At 39.4% G+C, this 19,080-nt stretch overlaps 1 protein-coding gene across 2 annotated transcripts in view; it reads left to right on the forward strand.

Annotated features, from left to right (window-relative positions):
- GNAS (GNAS complex locus) overlaps positions 1-19,080 on the forward strand; it is a 145,588-nt gene that overhangs the window by 122,029 nt on the left and 4,479 nt on the right. For both annotated transcript variants that reach the window (XM_088528919.1, XM_088528922.1), the window contains exons 6-11: positions 12,882-12,936; positions 15,212-15,285; positions 15,697-15,755; positions 17,456-17,576; positions 18,104-18,234; positions 18,959-19,026. In XM_088528919.1, coding sequence (XP_088385045.1) covers positions 12,882-12,936; positions 15,212-15,285; positions 15,697-15,755; positions 17,456-17,576; positions 18,104-18,234; positions 18,959-19,026 — 508 coding nt within the window. The remainder of the gene's footprint in view (positions 1-12,881; positions 12,937-15,211; positions 15,286-15,696; positions 15,756-17,455; positions 17,577-18,103; positions 18,235-18,958; positions 19,027-19,080) is intronic.

The following is a 19,080-nucleotide window of genomic DNA, read 5'->3' on the forward strand; positions in this document are numbered from 1 at the left end:
CAAATATGTTCTGTAAAACAGGAGAAAAAAAAAAAAAAGGAAAGTGTATTCTACTGTCTGGCTTATCGATCTTTTAGTGATTAAAGGTTTAAATACCACTTTTAAGATCTTTTATAGCCAGTCTGCTGTTTGGGAGATCAGATTTAAAGGAATTCATGTTTTTATAATGATTAAAATCCTGCTTTTGGATAAGTTGAGTAGGCCTGTGGAGAAAAGAGATGGAAGGGAAGGGCGAAAAAAGTTTCAAATGATTCTGAAATGGCATAGCATGCCACTTGCTACATTAGTGCTCCATATGAGCCTATTTAAAACCAAAGCATTCTGTGAGGTGTCCATTTTAATTGGAAAGTGCTTAAAACAATAAATATTTCAAATGCTGTTTGGGGAAATAGTCCATAGTAAGTGTCCATTTATTGCTGCTATCACAAACAAAGTTCAAGTAAATGAAGATGGAGGGTCCTGTACTAGATTTTCCTTTTAGGAGAAGAAAGCAAGGAATCCGAATATCTAAGCAAAGAGCAAAATCGTGAAATCAAATGACAGTTCTTTTTGTTTGATGTTGAAATGAGAAAGAGAAGGCTGTGCTGCTCTTTCAGCCATGTGGTTGCTCGCTGTGAACAGCTTTCCCACAGTAGTAGTATATTCACCTTTATTGTTTGCCTTTGCATTTGGCTTCAGTCTTGATTTCCTGCCCGTTTTATCTGCCTAAATGTAATTGTACCAGGGAGAGACAAACACTTCACTTAAATTTGACTTATTTAATGTATTGCATGTCAAAAGAATACTGAAATAGATATTTTCAGGCAGTGCCTTCACAATAGCCAGAAATTAATGTCTCAGCAGTCCTTAGAATTACTAGTGTTAAATTGCTATTGTGGTTCCATATCACTTGCTTATTTTAAAATGAAATTTTTAAAGTATGTCTGGTATTAAATTTCCCAGTCGAGCACATGTTTAAGGAGAAAGAGGAGTAATTTTATATTCTAATTCAGTTCAGAATGGAGAGGTACGCTCTTTACAGGTGCTGTAATACTAGATGCCAGTTTGTGTGCCACCTCTTGCAGAGACCTGGAGTTGTTTTTCCCAAGTTTGGAAAAGAAGAAGATTCAAAAAAAAAAAAAAAAGCTCTTGAGAAAAGCCAAACCGAAATGTGAGCGGCCGTGAATTGCTGAAGCTGTCAGCTCCGGAGCAGGTATTGACAGGCAGGTTCTGCGGAGACGCTGACTGTCATTCCAGGCAGAAGTGCCTGGAGCAGGGATCACGTGTGACACTGGCATTAGAGTTATGACTTTACTTCAGCTTCCTATGATCAGCATAACGGTCAAATCACTGCATTTTTGCAAAAACATTTAACATCCTGAAATTTAAAACAAAAACATCTCCATTGTAATGGTGCTTAAGTAGAGAAAATGTGAATTTTGGATTTGCAGTCTTTATTTTAAATACATCTACACTGTTTTTCTGAAGACTTCTGTACAAGTATATTTAAATAAGGCAGTCAAATCCTCCCTATCACCATGGTAAAAAGGTACCAAATTGTTAGAACATTTGATTTATTCATTTTGTGTATCTCAGTTTCTTCAGATAGGGAAACCAGTTTGAGGAATTCATTTATTAATTCTTCATTATGTGAAAGTGATGATGCAAATACCAATAATTAATACCCATAAATATTTTGCAGCCTTCACATAGTATGGGTTATTTGTACTTCTGATGCCTTGTTTCATTGTCATTGTTTCACTTTCCCTGCTCCTCTCCCTTTACCTTCTTTTTGCATTCACTTGTTCTAACTACTTTTAGCACTTCGTTAGAGGTCAGCTTTTTTACTCAGTGTTTGAGTGGTATTATTGCCTGTATCCCATTCTGTAAAGTAATGGCTGTTCCATTGTTTTGAATTTTCAAATATCTATGTGAAAATGCAAAAGGTTAAATCAGTATATTTTGTGTAGGATATGTGTTCTGAGAAAATCCTACACCTTTTTTTTCCCCCAGAAAAACCCCTTCATGTCACTAATTCTGTCAGGTAAATGCAACAGGTAGTCTTTATCAGTTCAGTGTAATTTACTGATTTGATGGCACTGGAGGGAGCTAAAGACCACGATGACAAGGTTCATATAAATATGTTGTTGAAACACAATGAAAGGATATCCCCCATCGGGTTCACCTGTTCTGGTTGCTTAGAGCAGCCTGCAGTAGGAGGTAGATTTTGGAAGAACACATAGATTGTTGCTATATTAAAAATGAAATATGAAAGTGAAGCTGAGCATTTGTTTGCTGAACTCAAAGGTTTTTTTTTTTTTTCCAAACAAATTTATATTCTGTAGAGGTACTCTTTAATTCTGCTGAAATTACTCATATTGATTTTTGCCTAAGTGATTTTGCCTAAACTCTCTCCTTAGAGTATAGTAGCAAAAACCATTTTAAACCCATGTAGGAAGATCCATTGGATGCTACACCAGCTTCAGTTAAATAGATTTTGAAAAATCATTAAAATTTAAAGTTACCATCTCTGTTCAGCCCCCACAGAGCCTGGAAATGATGCAGTCTGTGTCTGCTTTTGCATGAAAGAATATCGGCATTGGATGGGGTTTGGTGTTGTAGGAGGACAAGTTCACTGTGTATCATCTTAGAGAGCTGCGTGTGATCACGCAGCTGTACTTGATTTCTTGTTACCCCGGTTTGGCAACTATATAGGTAATAAAGACCATGGAAACAGAATTCGTTGTTTTCTTAAAATTAAGTATCAACCTTTAACTTTTCATTGCTTGTGTAAAGGTACAAATCATAGTTTTGGTGTGCGTAACTTGGTGAAATAGCTATACAAAATACAAACTTTGATGCCATATGCAGGATTTGGATTCTTGCAAGTCACAGAGACAGAGAAGGTTAAAACCACGCAGAACAGCAGGAAAGGCAGAAGCTGCTTTAGGTGGGTCACAGAAGCAGCTTTGCAACGTTGGGCGCGGACGGACACGCCAGCGTTCACGCAGATGGACACACTCGCATTCACTGTCCAGCATCCTCACTCCAACCCTTATCATCTGGGTTAGAGTCCCCAGGACTTCTATCTACGGAGCATCTATCTTATGAGGAAAGACTAAGCGAGCTGGGCCTGTTTAGCCTGGAGAAGAGAGAACTGAGAGGGGATCTGATCAATATGTACAAGTACCTGAGGGGAGAACGTAAAGAGGATGGGGCCAAACTCTTCTCAGTGGTGGCCAGTGACAGGACAAGGGGTAGTGGGTACAAGCTGAAACATAGGAAGCTCCATCTCCATGTGAGAAAGAACTTCTGTCCTGTGAGGGTGACAGAGCCCTGGAACAGGCTGCCCAGAGAGGTTGTGGAGTCTCCTTCTCTGGAGATCCCCAAAACCTGCCTGGATGCCACCCTCTGCCACATGCTCTGGGTGTCCCTGCTGGAGCAGAGGGTTGGACTAGATGATCCCTAGAGGTCCCTTCCAGCCTCAACCATTCTGTGATTCTGTGACTTCTGCGGTCTGGATGTGCTGTTCTGCGCTCACTGTGCTGCCAACAGCACATGAGTTGTTTAAAGATGGGCAATATTTTGACTTCTGATTAATTCAGCTCTTGTTATGTTTTAAACAACAGGCATAAGAAAGTATGAAGACAAGCAAATATTTAAATTGTGGAGGAGAAGAGATATGGTATGCCCATATCTAAGGGAATATGCTTGATAGCAGTGTGCAAAGAACAGGATCATGAGTTAGATGTGAGGCCCTCACTCATATGGCTGACCAAGATTCAGACAGAAAAATTGGAGAAAAGAGCAGAAAGGGAAGTGAAATGAAAAATTCCATAATATGAATGGTAATTGCATCTTGTTTTTTTCATGTTTTTCTTCTTCTTTTGCTGCCTATGCAAAAAGATTAAAAAAAGACAAAAAGTTAAATGGGGATTGCACCATGTTCCTGTGCGCTCTCTAACGCAGCGTTCCTGCCTCGGGCTTGCCCTGGAATCGGATCACGACATAGTGATCTCATTCGTACCGTTACCTCCCGTTTCGGAACCCAACCTTGGCCTTGGATCAGCCCAAGCTTCCTACCGACAGGGTGAGGTAATTTTCTGGGGTGGGGTGAGGGGCTGCTCCGGAGTTATTGGACATATACGGGCTTGTGTGGCGCAGCGAGCCTCGGAGGCGTACAGTAGTAAGTCGTTTTTAATCACTCTGTTTTGGTAGTTGTGAGAGTGCGAAAATACCATTTTACAAGCTTGGAAGGTATGAGCGAAGGCAGCTGGAAAAGCCTGGAGTGTGTGGGGCTGATTTAGTTTATGGGCAGGTGGGAGAGCTGCGTGGAAAGCCTAGGGATCAAGCCTAGCTGTAGACAAATGGCTACAGAACTTGGGATAAGATGTGCCCCAGGTTAGTGGAAACCAACAAGGAGCTTCAAACGCTCTGCTGTGGAGGCCTCCTTCCAGAGCCGCTTGCGGAGCAGGAAGGATCCCAGTGGCATGGCGGGTGAGGGGTCCCGCTCGCGTTTCCCCTGTGCAAAGCCAAAACACTTGCTCCTTATTTATAGAAAGAAAGAAATATTTCTTTTTTCCTTTTTTTTTTCTTTTTTTTTTAATTTCTTGGTATAACCTAATCAAAGTTTGCAGCTGGCTATGGGCTCTTAAACTAACTTGAAGTATTTTTACAAAAACAAATCCGAGTTACATTATTTTACATGTTACAAAGCACGCTTTCCAAAAGATCTCTGTGAAAATGGCTGTTTTCTAAAATACACATTGTTTCAAGGGCCAGTGAGCAAAACTGTACATGGTGAAAGGAAGGGGGAAGGGACGGGAAGTTTCCATACAGATTTAAGCCTGGATGGAGCTTACTCTACAATCTTCAGAAATGAAAATATCCATGTAGGGACCTAAAGGAATCCTGTGGGCTGATGGAGCAGTTTGTGTTGAACGCGTGTGCTGGTGTCTGTATGGCATACGGAAGATATTTTGCTGTGGCTTAAATACTTATTATAGTTGCAGTATTTTGATTACCATCTGTAGTCACTATTGGTTCTTGATAGAGCTACAAAGATTTTGTATTTTGAGAGCTGTGTCAGTTGTGTTATATCACATCGACTACTCCTTCCAGGATCTGTGAAACAAGGAGGTCTTAGAATTTCAGGCTTATGCCGAAACTAATGCTTTCATATGCTGCTGAAAATACTGACTCTCTGGATTATACCAGTGCCTACTGTTGGGTAATATTGACAAATATCATGAATAACATTTTTGACATAACATTCTGTTCCCACACAGATCATTTGCATGTAATTGAATGGGTCGATAAGAGCCCATGCTAAAAATAAGACATTTTCTCACCATCAAGTGCAAGAAAATGCCTGCCTAAAAGGCAGTTTTGCAGGGCAGCGCCTGTACGAAGTGGGCTGGGTTACGCAGCCGCCTAATTCTGCCTCTCCTCTCCGAAGGCACCGTCTGAGTTTGCTGTGAAGCCGGGGTGGCCCCAGGGGCCCCGCGGTGAGGCCGGGGTGGCCCGTGGGGGCTCGTGGTGAGGCCAGGGTGGCCCGAGGGGGCTCACAGCAAGGCCAGGGCGGCCAAGGGGGCTCGTGGTGAGGCCAGGGTAGCCTGAGGGGGCTCACAGTGAGGCTGGGGTGGCTCGAGGGGGCTCACAGCAAGGCCAGGGTGGCCGAGGGGGCTCGTGGTGAGGCCGGGGCGGCCCGAGGGGGCTCACAGCAAGGCCAGGGTGGCCCGAGGGGGCTCACAGTGAGGCTGGGGTGGCCCGAGGGGGCTCACAGCAAGGCCAGGGTGGCCGAGAGGGCTCTCGGTGAGGCCGGGGCGGCCCGAGGGGCCTCGCAGCAAGGCCAGGGCGGCCGAGGGGGCTCTCGGTGAGGCCGGAGCTGTCGCGAGGGGCAGGTCCCCGCCAGGCCCCAGGGAGCCTCTCAGGGATTTTAGCTGGAGCTGCAGCCCTGTCCGGAGCTGATCGGGGCGTCGCACAGGCTGGCTTAAACCCTTAAATAGGTCGAAGCCAAAAATCCACAGAAATAGTTAGAAGGGGAATTTTGAAGATCTTTTTTCTTTTCTTTTGCCTGATTTTAATGGTCCCGTGGGCAAGAAACTGTATTGTTACAGTTTCCAAAGCGGTACGGTTTTGCCGCAGAGCAGGGGGAAAGAATGAAAAATAGGCATTAGAGAAGGACTGAACATTTAGTGCGCCGTAAAGTAACTTTTCTCCTTTCCTGCGTCTACTATCAAATAAATCTTGTACTAACGAGCGAGCAGGCTTGTTCCTGCGCCCGCTGCTCGTTTCTGCGCCCGAGCGGAGATGCATTGTACCTTTCCAGCCTTTGAAACGGCCTGTGCCTATTTTTATTTGTCAAGCTGGGGCTGGGCTGGCCCCATTCCAGATGTGTCTCACAAGATTTGGTGCTGAGGAGCTATTTATAGAGCTGTGGTTCCATTGTCATGGCAACCGTGCTAGAGGCCAAGGCGGCTGGGAGCTATTTCTGGACTTGTGCTGTAATGTAAAACTGATTGGGAAAGTTAGTGCATCCTCTAAGCCAGACTAACTTTAGATAGGCAGAGAGAAAAAAGAGACAACTACGATTTCTTTAAATAGATTTTTCTTTTTTTTTCTTTCTTTTCTTTTTTTTTCTCCCTTTTCTCCCAGCTTTTCCCTGTTTGCTCTTTTCGGTCGTTGGCAGTTTTTGAAAGGCTGTGTTATGGTCTGTTGTCTTTGCTTGAAATTCATTCGGGTCTTGTGGCCTCCTGGAGGGTTGCACTTTTTAATTATGCAGTTTAGGCTGCAACATGCGGAGCCAGCCCTGTTTTTTCAGGCCAGGTTTGTATTTCACGGCAGCGCAAAAAGGAGGCGGCTTTTCTGGGAGTTTGGTTGGGTGCGTTCAGGGCTTTTTGCGGGAGCTGCAGTTCTTTATACCCCGTAGTTTTAATATTCTATTTTTTTTTATGTGTGCTTCATGTACTCCACGCCATATAAGGAACTGTAACCTTGATTACCACAAGATGATTCCAAATATATGGAGTCATACTTTTCAGCTTTCTCATTATTTGCTTCAAAATTAGAGCAATGGTGCCCCTCCGCCTCCAAGTGGCAGGAATGCTCCGAGGTTCTCCCGCAATTGACGCTGAGGCTGCTCTCAAAATCACTTCATGTATAGAGTATCAATGGATATATATCACATAATTAAATTGTGAGCTTTAGGTTTTTAAAAATATCCTTTCGTGTGACTTTCCTTCTGGAAGGAAATCATAGTAGCCAGTTGACTCAAAACTGGAAATTAAGAAATATTTCCAGCTTCTTTGGGACGTTTTCTAAATAGTGGTCTTTTCCTTAATTTTTGTTTGAGTCTTATACTACTTACGAAAGTTCATTTCCAACATAACTCCGTTTTTGAATGGCGTTCTTATGTGTCTGAGAACTGGCACGCAGGATTTCATTACAGGAACAACACAGGCAACACACATAACTGCTCATACTCACACCAAGAATATTTGTTACATACCGTCTGTATGTACCTTTATACGTATTTTCTATTATAATTTGCTTTGCAGAGTAATTAAAATAAGTGCAAAGCTTTCAATAATTATTTTCTCTTTATCTAGCTTTATTTAAAGATAAAAAGAGCTGTGTTTTTCTGAATATTTTTAAATTATCCGTTAACATTTGTAGTGTGTCATCTATCACCATCTTAACAACAACAACAACAAAAAACAGCTTTGCAAATGGTAGAAAATATAATCACATCTTTTAAAGCAAATCAAAAACTCTACCCACATCCTTTTATTTTTTACTGCATTTTGAGAAAACACATGACAAGCTTGGATTCATATACTGCCTCGTTTGCAGCATGCCATAAATACTAGTAGATCGAATGTTTGCTTATTTTTGTCTGCATCGTTCCTGTAACGTCTCCTGCTTTTCTGCTTCTCTTACAAAATAAACTCGTTGAAAAACAAGAGCAATCTTTATCGGCGGTGAGAGGAGAAGGATTCCCCCTCGTCTCAGCCTGCTGCTTGCTCCCAGTAGCAGAAACGGCAGCATTGAGGGACGGTCGACGTGTACGTGCACGCTCGCAACTGAAAATAAACCCTGTGCCCTGGATTTGTTGTCAGCGTATTGACCTGCATGGGAAGCCATGGCTTTGGGCGCTCTATAACCGACCTGGCTTTTCAGGGTTTGGAATACACTGCTGCTTTGGTTTTTATTATTATTATTTGAGGGTTTTTTTTTTTTTTTTTTTTTAGATTGCATTCTAGCTACAAGATATGCATCATGTATTTCTCAGCTTGAATACCCTTTTAAAGAGACTGTTATATTTCTGTTATATACGTCTGACTTTGTAGCTTCTGCTACAATATATATGAAGTAGCTGAAGAAACAATTTAGCAAATAGTTAACTGTTTTGCTTTTGAGAGCTGTCTCTGAATAACGTTAAAGATTATGGCACAGACAAAAAAAAGCGAGTAAAGTAGAAGTAAAGCATGTTCTGTTCTGAGAAATAAAAGAATAGCACTCTTGTTTATAAACAATCTTAATGCTGAGATAAATTTCAACTTAAAACTACTTTAGGGAGCCTTGAGCCCAGTTTTGTAGTCCGGATCATGTATAAATAAATAAATAAATCTGCCAGACATTTGCACAGTTTGTTCTCTAGGCAGATCAGTAAACGAATAATGCATTTATTTTCAGGCGTAGGAATCTGAATTGTGAGGACTGCTTTAAAGGTGATCAGCGTAAAAACAGCGTGCCGAATTCTTAGCACTATCTTGATACAGCCCGTGACTCAGAGGAAGTGAAAATTCCATTCTCACTGACTCAAGGGACGTGGGGCAACTAATTTACTCCTTGTGTGCCTTGATTTTCCTACTCTTAAAATAGGGTTAAAGTGAAGTGTGTGCTTCAGGATGTGATGGTAGAGGCAGGAAATGCAGCGTGAACGAAGGGAGGCAGGAGCTGGGAGCGTGATTTACAGTCTGTAAAATACCTGGAGGCTTTTGGAGGGCAGAAACTTCACCAATACAGAGTTCCAGCACTACTGGTGAGGGAAATCTTCATTGAATATTTTATTTATGATTGGGACTGAAAAACTTAATTGCTTGATGTGTCACTACACGCTATCTTATTGATACTAACGGTGAGGTCTTAATATGTCATGTGAGAGCCTTTTTGCATATATTTCAGGTTATGGCTTGACAGAAAAATAAATCTGATGGTATAGATGTGTTGTTTGTTTGAAGAAACCTTTCCAGCATTACCCCACATTCAAACCAAAAGTTGCTCTGAAGAGAGATCAGTTTTTTTCCTGCCTGTCAGCCATTTAATCAGATCACAATGAGTACAGTCAGACTGGCAAGTTACCCCTTCTCTTCAGCAGGGAAAATAGCAAAGGAAACAGGCATTTTCTGGTCTTGTGGTGGTGTCCTGTTCTGCTCGAAATGATGAAGTTTTGTTGTTTCTGGAGGTGGGGGGGTTCATGTGTTCTATTCCTTTTCAGTTGGAAAACATGAGTGGAGAGCGAAGTTCTTAGTCTTGGAGCATCATTGTCAATTCACTAACCCCCCCGCCCCCTATATGTGAATTTATCAGAATAAGAATTTAATTCTCTCTGAACTCTTAAACTCCAGAAAGAATTGGTAATTTGCATATATCTTGTTCTGAAAAAGCGGAACATGGTAGGAGGTTGTTAAAAAAAAAATTGGGAAAGATGGGGGTATGTATATGACTTAATTACTTTATCCTAGCAGAAGTAAAAGACAGCTTTTGTGCATGTGTTCAAAACATTTCACATTTGTTTTTCCTTCTGTATATTGAGGAAGGGGCCCTGAAAATAAAGTACAATTTTATTTCAGATCTTAATTTTTACTCATACCTTGCATTTTGATATCACAGGGGTGCATCTGCTGCCGTTCTAGGGATGCTGCTTCTCAAGTTTTGCTGACAACAAACATGCATCCTAGCAGTGCCCTTTTTTGTGTTTTTATAACACAGCAAAAGTGCCTTAGACTTGGTGACAGTATTTTGCAGAGCAATAACTGTTGCTTTTATTTAGTCATGTCCAGAATCTGGCCCTATGTGGGGATTGGCAGTGATGCTGGATGAATGTTTTGCTTTCTGGAAAATAGCTTTCTCATATAATCTCTGGGAAAATTTTACAGCAGAAGTTAACTGACTTTGTAACTTGGTGCAAGGCTTGTTCTCAATATAAAATTTGTTTTTGTGGTTTGATGGTTTTATTTGAGTTATTCCACCAAGGTGACTTTTCTTTCTCCTGTGAAATTCGTGGCTGGCATAGGTGGGTGTATCTCCAAGAGACCTAGCACAGGCTCTAACAGCAGTGAATTCAGCAGGCAAAGTAGTACTTACGTTTTGGGTAGAACATAACGGAAAATAAAAATTACTGATGGTGAATTTGTATTTATTTTCCAATTGCCTTTATTCTGATTTACTTTGATTATTAGTTTCATTAACTTGATAAATCCCTATACTTAAAAAGATTTCAGTGGTGATTGATGGTGATTTATGAATCTGTGAAAATACTGTATTGATCTTTTCTGAATTCTCCCTCCTCCCACTGTTGCACCTTATTTTAGATGCACCAAATCAGGTGTTTCTACTATTCTGTCCCTCCAAACAAAAGTAATTTTGAAGTTGATCAACTGAAAGAATGAACCCCTGTGTTGATGCAGAAACAGTTGTATGTTGTCTGTGGTGCTTTTTAAGGTGGCTAGAGCAGAGGGGTGGGCACAGGAGGGAATCCTCCTGCAAGCTTTTGCTTTGCTCCCTTGGCCTGACCTGCAGCTGCAGGTTCTAACGCTCCTGCAGTGAGAGGCTCTTCTTGAACTGGTATTGTTGGGAGTAGCAGATAGTCCTGAATGCTAGGACTTGTTTTGGGGGCAAGAAATGATGTTTATTCCATCCGAGCTTGTTTTACCTGGCATGAATGTTGCTATTGGAATTCATCTCAAGTACAGTACTGCTTCTCCTATGCGGCTGATGTTTTTCAAGGAAATCGTAGGCCTAAAAATAGTCTGCATAAACAACAGTAAGAGGTTTGTACTTTCAGTTCCAGGTTTTAGCAATATCTTGTTGTTATTTTCTAATTGTCAGTTTCCAAAATCCATTAAGCTGATTAGTGGAGTGTTTAAAAACACAACAACAAAAAAACAGAAACAAAAATCCACCTCTCATGGAACCTCACATAAAATGCTATACTTAGAAAAATACGGTACAGAAAGGCAGGGACATTATAGTAATCACCTTTGAATCTTTATGAACATGTTATGTTCTGAACATTTTTCAAGCATCCTCCAGCTTATGAAATGTATGTTATTGCCATGCGATTCTTAAATTGGGATTTTAAGAGAGAATACTGTAGAACAATTCGGAAAAAGCTGTCCTAGATGCAGTTCATGGTTGTCGTACACATTTAGGATCCCCTGTGCATTGAACAAAAAGCTCAGCTTTTTTCCTTCTGATTAAAAAAGAGTATTATTATCAGCTTGGAAGAGATGGTGAAAAAAAATCCAGTGTGCTAATTGCAGGACAAACTTTGTCATCGATTAGTCTTTGTATATCTGTCATTGTGTATCTGTCTCCATGTCACCTTTCTTGATGGAAATTGATCTTTAGGCTTTGTTGTATGTTTTTATTAGCATGTTTAATGAAGATGCATTTTAATGAGTTAGAAATTCTGTAAGTATGAAACAGGGGGGAAAAAAAAAGCCTTTTCACCTGTGAAACAAGATGATCATTGTTTCCTAATGAAAATTGCTCTGAAGCCGTTGCAAAAAAAAATTTTTTTCCTCTCCTGCTCTTCATTAGAGGTTTCAGAAAGTCATTTGGGAAGTAGGAGGTGAAACGGAGGGCCAAAACCCTCTTGATTTCAATGGGATTTGGGGGTTTGTATTGTGAATCTGAGTCTTCAATCCCCCATCTTCCAAATTGATGTGTGAATCCAAAAATAATGTATTTTAATAGCAAACCTATTCATGTATAGGGATGGGAAGGGAAAATTCATCTTTTCATTGATTCGTGCTTTATGAAGAAAAGAATTGAGGCAGATGAATTTAAAAGGAATCTTAAAGTACGTTGGTGTTAGGGCTGTGATTAATCATTAATGTTCCCAGTAGAGCAGGCTGCAGAAGCGCTGCCAGGTCCCCAGGAGCACCAAAGGGGAAGGGTCCGAGCTCCGTGCCCACCCGCCGCACGCTTGGAGCGGCTCCGCGCGGCCGGGGGCTCCTTGCACGGAACGCTGCATCCCGAAACCCCCGCTCTGCCACGGCTTGGGGTTTCATTGTAACGCAGGAACAGAACAGAGACAGCAAATACATCCCTTGCTTTTTGTTGTTGTTCTTTAAAATATAATAGTTAGTCAGAAGGATACGATTAACTGCTAAAAACTTTGTAAAGACCCCAAAGTACTCTCTTTCACTATGTTTTAATTTATTATTTATAGGCAAAGATATGTTTGAAAAAATATCTTATTTCAGGAAGATTGCATGCAGGCAATTTGATTCACTGTTTTACTGTTAGCAGTAGCAGATTATGTTCTGCAATTATATAAAAATATTATCCACGTTCGACTACACTACTCGTGTGTCTGTTAACGGGGAGGAGGTGGGTGTTTAATGAGATTAGCAGCGTTGGTAGATAAACCTGTGAATTTGCCCTCTGCTGGTTGCTGCTAGGAAATGCCAGGAATGCAGCTTTTCCTAGAGCACATATGTTAAATAACTTAAGTGTATTTAGCATTTTGTGAAGCTAAACATATTACAATTTCCCCACTGCTCTCTGAAAACCTGTCAGTTACTGAACTAAACTTGTCAGTTAATAAAGCTTTAGATGGCTTGTCTGATTTGAAAGTTAAAAAGCTGTTTTTTCTTTCCTCTTCCCAGTTTTCTAGACAAGATTGACATAGTCAAACAAAATGACTATACACCATCTGACCAGGTAAGTAAAGCTTCATTAAGAAATTACACAACATGTCTGTACCCTCTGTCTTAGCTTTCCAAGTGCCATTTGTGACTGCAGTGTATTATCATATACTGTATGTAGTTAGTATGACAGTAAAAAATAACTTATGTAAGCATGATCTCAACCCAAGTGACAATGTACTGTGAAATTAAACTCTGTTCAAATTTAAGACTTGTCAAATTTTTGCAACAGTACAAATCAAATATTTGAATGACTGATCTCTAAATTTTTGTCCATCGTGCTGAATAACTGTTCTTTCTTTCCTTTAATGCAAAGTTGATCGGCATTTTCTGAGCGGGGTGGCTCCCATTGTAAGCCAAGCCAGATTTCTAAAAAGCAGGAAGATACATTATTCACAAAAATAACTTTTCATGTATGCTTTCTGATGAATAAAAGGACTAGCAAAATAATTAGCAATTCAGCAGGTGCAGGTCTGGCAGTGCCTCTTTTTCTGCAGGCTAGATTCTTCTCAAGTACAGTGGACCTTGTAATTAAAGGCAATTGTCATTAAAGACATAACTGAAACTTCCTTTACAAATGACACTCATTTTCAGTCAGGACCAATGTATTCACTGTTAGTAGTAACTAAATCCTGTGTTCAAAGCGCACGGATCTGGCCTTGCCGGGGACTGCAGACTCCAGAGTTAGAGCTCAAGGAGTAGCAATGTCCGTCTTTCATCTGCAGCAAAAAGGGCAAGCGCATTTTGCAAGATTCTGTTTACCTTCAGGGGAGAACAGCTTCTCAAGTTACTAAATAGCATACATAAAAATAGGCTTTTCTGCATGCAAATGATAGTGATCTGAATATTATTTTTTTTCTCAGTGTTATCTAAGCCTCATTTGCAGAAAGCAAAGCCGTGTGCCTATTTTGACCTTTGTGGAAGTCTGCAAATTTCAACTGGTAGTTAAATGACTCCACAAGGTTTAACAGAAGAGGATGTTTTAAAGATGACTCTGTCAGAAATAGTTCAGAAGTGTGTCAGAAGAATTTTATTTTTTATAAGAGTAACAGTAGGAAACGTGGTTTCCATTTTGTTACAGATAATCTGAGAATCTTCTTAAATCCAAAATGCTAATCCAAAATCACACATACATTCCTAATTTTCTGCTCAATCAGTGCAATTAAGAAGTATGAAGCATGTAGCATGCTTCTGTGGAATAAATAACCAAACACATTTTAACCAGAATTTTCATAGGGAATAACACACAGAAAAGCTTCTATCTTTTTGTTAAGACCTTTGAGAATAAATAAAACATACATCATTTTAATATTTGGATTTCTTATAAATTATTTTTTTTTCTTATCACTGTAAACATTCTTTTTTTGCTTGAGGTGGGTGAGTACTTGCTTTATCCTCATACTTCTGTTGATTTCTAGAGATGCTGAACTCTAGAGAATCCAGTCTTCCAAATTTATTTCTGCTTATTGGAGCATTTGAAATTTAAAAGTATTTCAAACAAGTGGATCACATTAGGACAATGTTTTATGTGTATTTCAATATAAAAGGATTAAAATAGCTAGGTGACAATAATCTACTATCAGAAAACTGATGTTAAAATGTAGCCATTTCGTTTAATGATTTAACAATGTTGTATAACCTTTGGATTTTGTGTGGTTTTGACTTTGACTAACCAGTTTGATACCTATGTAATAAGAACAGAGCTTTTATTGTGCATATAATTTTTTTACAGCCCATTCCATTTACATGGTCTTGTGTCAGTGTTGCAAATACTACAGTTTAGCTACTGTTCAGATCCATTGTGAGCAACATTGAAATTTTTAAGTCCTAAATTACAAACTCTCCAGTTGAATTCAAAGAGGTATTTTGTAGCAGATTATACTTATAATGGGAAGCCTGTACAAATTAGGTTCTTCTCTATTAATTAACAGGTAGGCATTCTATATGGTTGTCACTGCTTTACAGCACACACTAAATAAAAACCAATACAGTTGGGTTGTGGTAGGATTTTATAACAAATTCGTGACCTTTTCAATTGTTTGCAGGTTGGGTATTGGCTGGTGGTTGTTTAAAGATCCAGTTGTGCTTCTCAGTCTCAGTGAAATCTGTGGCTGCAGATTTCTAACGTCCTGTGATCATCCTGAGCCTTCCGGAACTTTTGTATATGTGGCCCGTAGATGGTCCCTTCACTTTCAAGCTTGGCACTTAACAACTTGCTTATTAAAATAATTGTGCTCTTAAGTGGAGCACACACATTTCTGCAAACTTTGTGACTTTTCTTTTATGTTTAGGATCTTCTCAGATGCAGAGTTTTGACATCAGGAATTTTTGAAACCAAATTTCAGGTGGACAAAGTAAATTTTCAGTAAGTATGCTCTTTTTCTTAAACACACACAAAACCATATACGTATGTATCCTGTATATATATATATAGATAGATAGATAGATAGATAGAGATATATATTCTGCCCTGTATGTATAATGCAAAAAACTGCCTCCACAAAGTGGAGGAAATACTACCCTGTAATCCTTAGGGCTACTTTCGTATTTCTTAAATTGTTGTTTAGTAGAACACAAATATTTTCTGAGTTTTGAATTTAGTAAGTATGCTCTAAAAATGGATTTTTTATTGTTATTTTTAATATTTTTAATTTAATCTTTTTAGCTTTTAGGACACAGAAGTCCTAAAACTTCTGATATGTTGTGTTGTTTGCATTTGAAAAAAAATAAAAAACCAAAATGCACTCTGACTCAGATTTATGAATTTTGCTCTTAGTATGTTTGATGTTGGAGGGCAACGAGACGAACGCCGAAAATGGATCCAGTGTTTTAATGGTAAGATGTTTGATTTTGTTTGTTTCTGTGTAGTTCTCTGCAAACTTTTAATGACCATTTTTAATTCTCTTATCATGCAAAAGCTGTTTACTTTTTCATGTAGCTTGAGGGATTCTCTGACCAGTTATACTGGATGGGAGCTTTCTTGGCATGTGATTTTCTGTTACTGCACAGAACATCCTTAGGGAGAGTGTACGTGGAAGGGAAACTGAGTCTGATAAATTAACAGTTTTCCATCTGCTGAAACTTCCCTCCATTTAGGTTTCTGTGTGTGTGTGTGTGCATTATTGCCAACTATGTGAATGTTGATTTGCAGGTTACATTCTTTCTTGCAGGTGAGGATATACGTGCTTGATCTATAGTATATTATATTGTATATAGTAACTCCCAAATGCTCTTGGAGTAAGATTTTACACTGAAATTTATAAATCTGCACCTTTCTAGGGTCATACATACTTAGAAACAGCATTCAGGGGAGTGTCCTTCCTGAAAACATATAAACAGACAAAAACACTAAATACCTGCATGCAAGCTCGTTCCCTTAGATTGCTAATGTGGCACCAAACTAGATGTGGATGAGACAGAAAGGTCGGAATGCATTTTGAAAGAACTGGAATGTTAACAGTGATGTTGTAGGCAAAGTTTAGTTTAGATGAGTATGTTCTTAACTCTCCGTGTGATTTAAACCAGGTAGTTTTGTTTGTATTCTGCAGTGTTGCGTCTACCTTCCTTAGAGATGTACATTTTACTCTGTCAGTCTGCAAAGTGGTGTGTGAAATCTTTCACCATGCAAGTATTCATAAAGCTAGAGCTGACTAACATATTTTATCTTTTTTTTTTTTTTTTGGAGATGTGCAAAATAGTTATGGAACTATGCAAAATTCCATTTCTTTCAAATAATGTATGAGATCCTATAGAAAAAAATAGAAAGCAACTTGAATTCTCATTTTTTGCTATAGTTGCTGTTGCAGAGCATCATCTGAGCACTTCAGATATACGTGGAACTGCTCTGCAGCATTTTCTTCTACACTACTAACAGCAGCTTTGATTTTCACTGTGCTCCCTCCTCGTCCTGTTATATCCTCATGATCGGACTCACTTCTCTTGCTGTTGATGTCTGCAGCAGATGAGTTTGGAAGTCAGTATGAGGGGTCTGGAGCAGCAGAGCAGCACAGAATCACAGCATCCCAGAGCCTGGCACCCTGCGGACGTCTCCCTCAAAGACAGGGGCCTCTGCGGGTGCAGCGCACACTAGGAGGAATAGGGCAATTTGACATAAAACTCCATGATCCACTAATTTTATTATTACTGTCAATATGGATCAAAAGTGCTGTTGCCCTGGAGACACCAGTATGTCTTGTCTTGATTCCGCCAGAGTTGTATTTTAAACTTCTTTACACATCTAAAATCTTTTTACATTTTTTGTTCGTTTTCTTCAATTTCTCTCTCTCTCCCTTTTATTCCTTTCCCTTCTGTATCTACTTTCATTGGATCAGCTCTGTTCTCTGGCCTCTTTTATGTCTTTGATTATATCTCCACTCCCCTTATTTCTGGTGTTCAGAAAGCAGGAGGCAGTAGCATCCCAGACTGTTGTCTCCGTGAAGCTGAATGTTTGGCAACTTTTTGCTGAACTCTGGGATTCTTGGGTATTTCTTCTGGAGTGAAATTTAGTACTAACTGAGGGGTATTTCTTGATTTAGATGTGACTGCTATCATATTTGTGGTGGCCAGCAGTAGCTACAACATGGTCATAAGAGAGGATAATCAGACCAATCGGCTTCAAGAAGCACTAAACCTCTTCAAGAGTATCTGGAACAACAGGTCTGTGAATCGAAGTTTCATTGTTCATATCTAAAGCAGTAATTCTGTCTTACATTATAGTAAAGACTTCTTACAGAGTAATCTATTTTGTTTGCTTCTCACAACACAGTCAAAATAGTGTTTTTTCACAGCTGCCCACCTGTTACAATAACATATAATAAACTCATCCGATGGAAGAAAACTCTGGAGAGTTACAAATTAGTAATTGCTATATCAGGGATGAGGTAATTAAGGCAGTGATATAGTAGTAAATAAAAAAGTGGATAAGCTCACGTATTTGATGTATTCAGATGAACAAAAGAAAGTAGGTAAATAATTTAAAAAATCATTTCTCAAATTCAAAACATGCAAACAGAACTCAGGTGTGTAAGCCCTGAACTATGCCATTGGATTCAAGTAGGAAAGGAATTGTTCAAATTTGTTAGTGTGTGATATGAATATGCTGTTTTCAGTACTGGATTATGTTTCTTTTTACAATTTAATCCTAGATATGCCTTCTCACAGTGTTTGGCCTCAATTTTCTATAGGTGGCTACGGACCATTTCAGTAATTCTTTTCCTGAATAAACAAGATTTGCTAGCAGAGAAAGTTTTGGCAGGGAAATCTAAAATTGAAGACTACTTTCCAGAATTTGCTCGCTACACTACACCAGATGATGGTAAGGTGTTTGTTTGTAAGTTCTATAAGGAAATTTATCATTTTCTTGTTAATCACATCTGTAATTTTTTTTTATTTAAGATTTGAAAACTGAGTAGAAATAATTTTAAGTGCCTTTCAGCAAAACTGTCCTGTTAACTATTGTGTATTTGTCATGAGAAAAGTCTGTCTTTTGTACACTGAATATATTAATGATTTCATCGTGCCAAGATCCTATTAGCTGGCAGACCACACAGAGCCCATACGGTGCTACTGCAGAGACGCAGCAGTGATCTTTGAGACTTGAGATTAGAGGTTGGTTTTGTTGGTATATGTCACAGGTGGTTGCAACAAAATCAACAAAATAATATTTTAAATAGGAACTCTATAATGAAGTGTCCGCCTCACAGAACTGTACTACATAGACCCATTTATCGTGCTAGTTTATCTTGAATCTCACTAGGACTGTTCCCAAGTAATGGCAGTGTGGCACCTGTAGATAGCCATATTGGTAGGCATTTTTCTAATCTGCCGAAGGTCTGGTGTTACAGGCACTGTAATATTCTTTTGTTCTCCTGTAATCTTGCTGCTTTATGTAATCAGTTATGGTTTGCTGTATCTCATAGTCAGTGTTGCAAAGTATGCTTCTATCGCGTGTGAGCAGAAAACAGAACAAGTTACGATTTTTAGGAGCTATCACCATGAAACATCTGTTTTAATGAGATATTCATTTTATCATTAATCAGCAACACCAGAGCCTGGTGAGGATCCCAGAGTTACAAGGGCCAAGTATTTTATTAGAGACGAGTTTCTTGTAAGTATTTCCTCTCCTTCAGTATTTCATATGTGAATTTTCTCAAACATAACC

The sequence above is a fragment of the Tinamus guttatus genome, unplaced genomic scaffold (assembly GCF_059628265.1).
Source record: "Tinamus guttatus ecotype Peru unplaced genomic scaffold, ASM5962826v1 Tinamus_guttatus_pri_ptg000027l, whole genome shotgun sequence".
NCBI lineage: Eukaryota > Metazoa > Chordata > Aves > Tinamiformes > Tinamidae > Tinamus > Tinamus guttatus.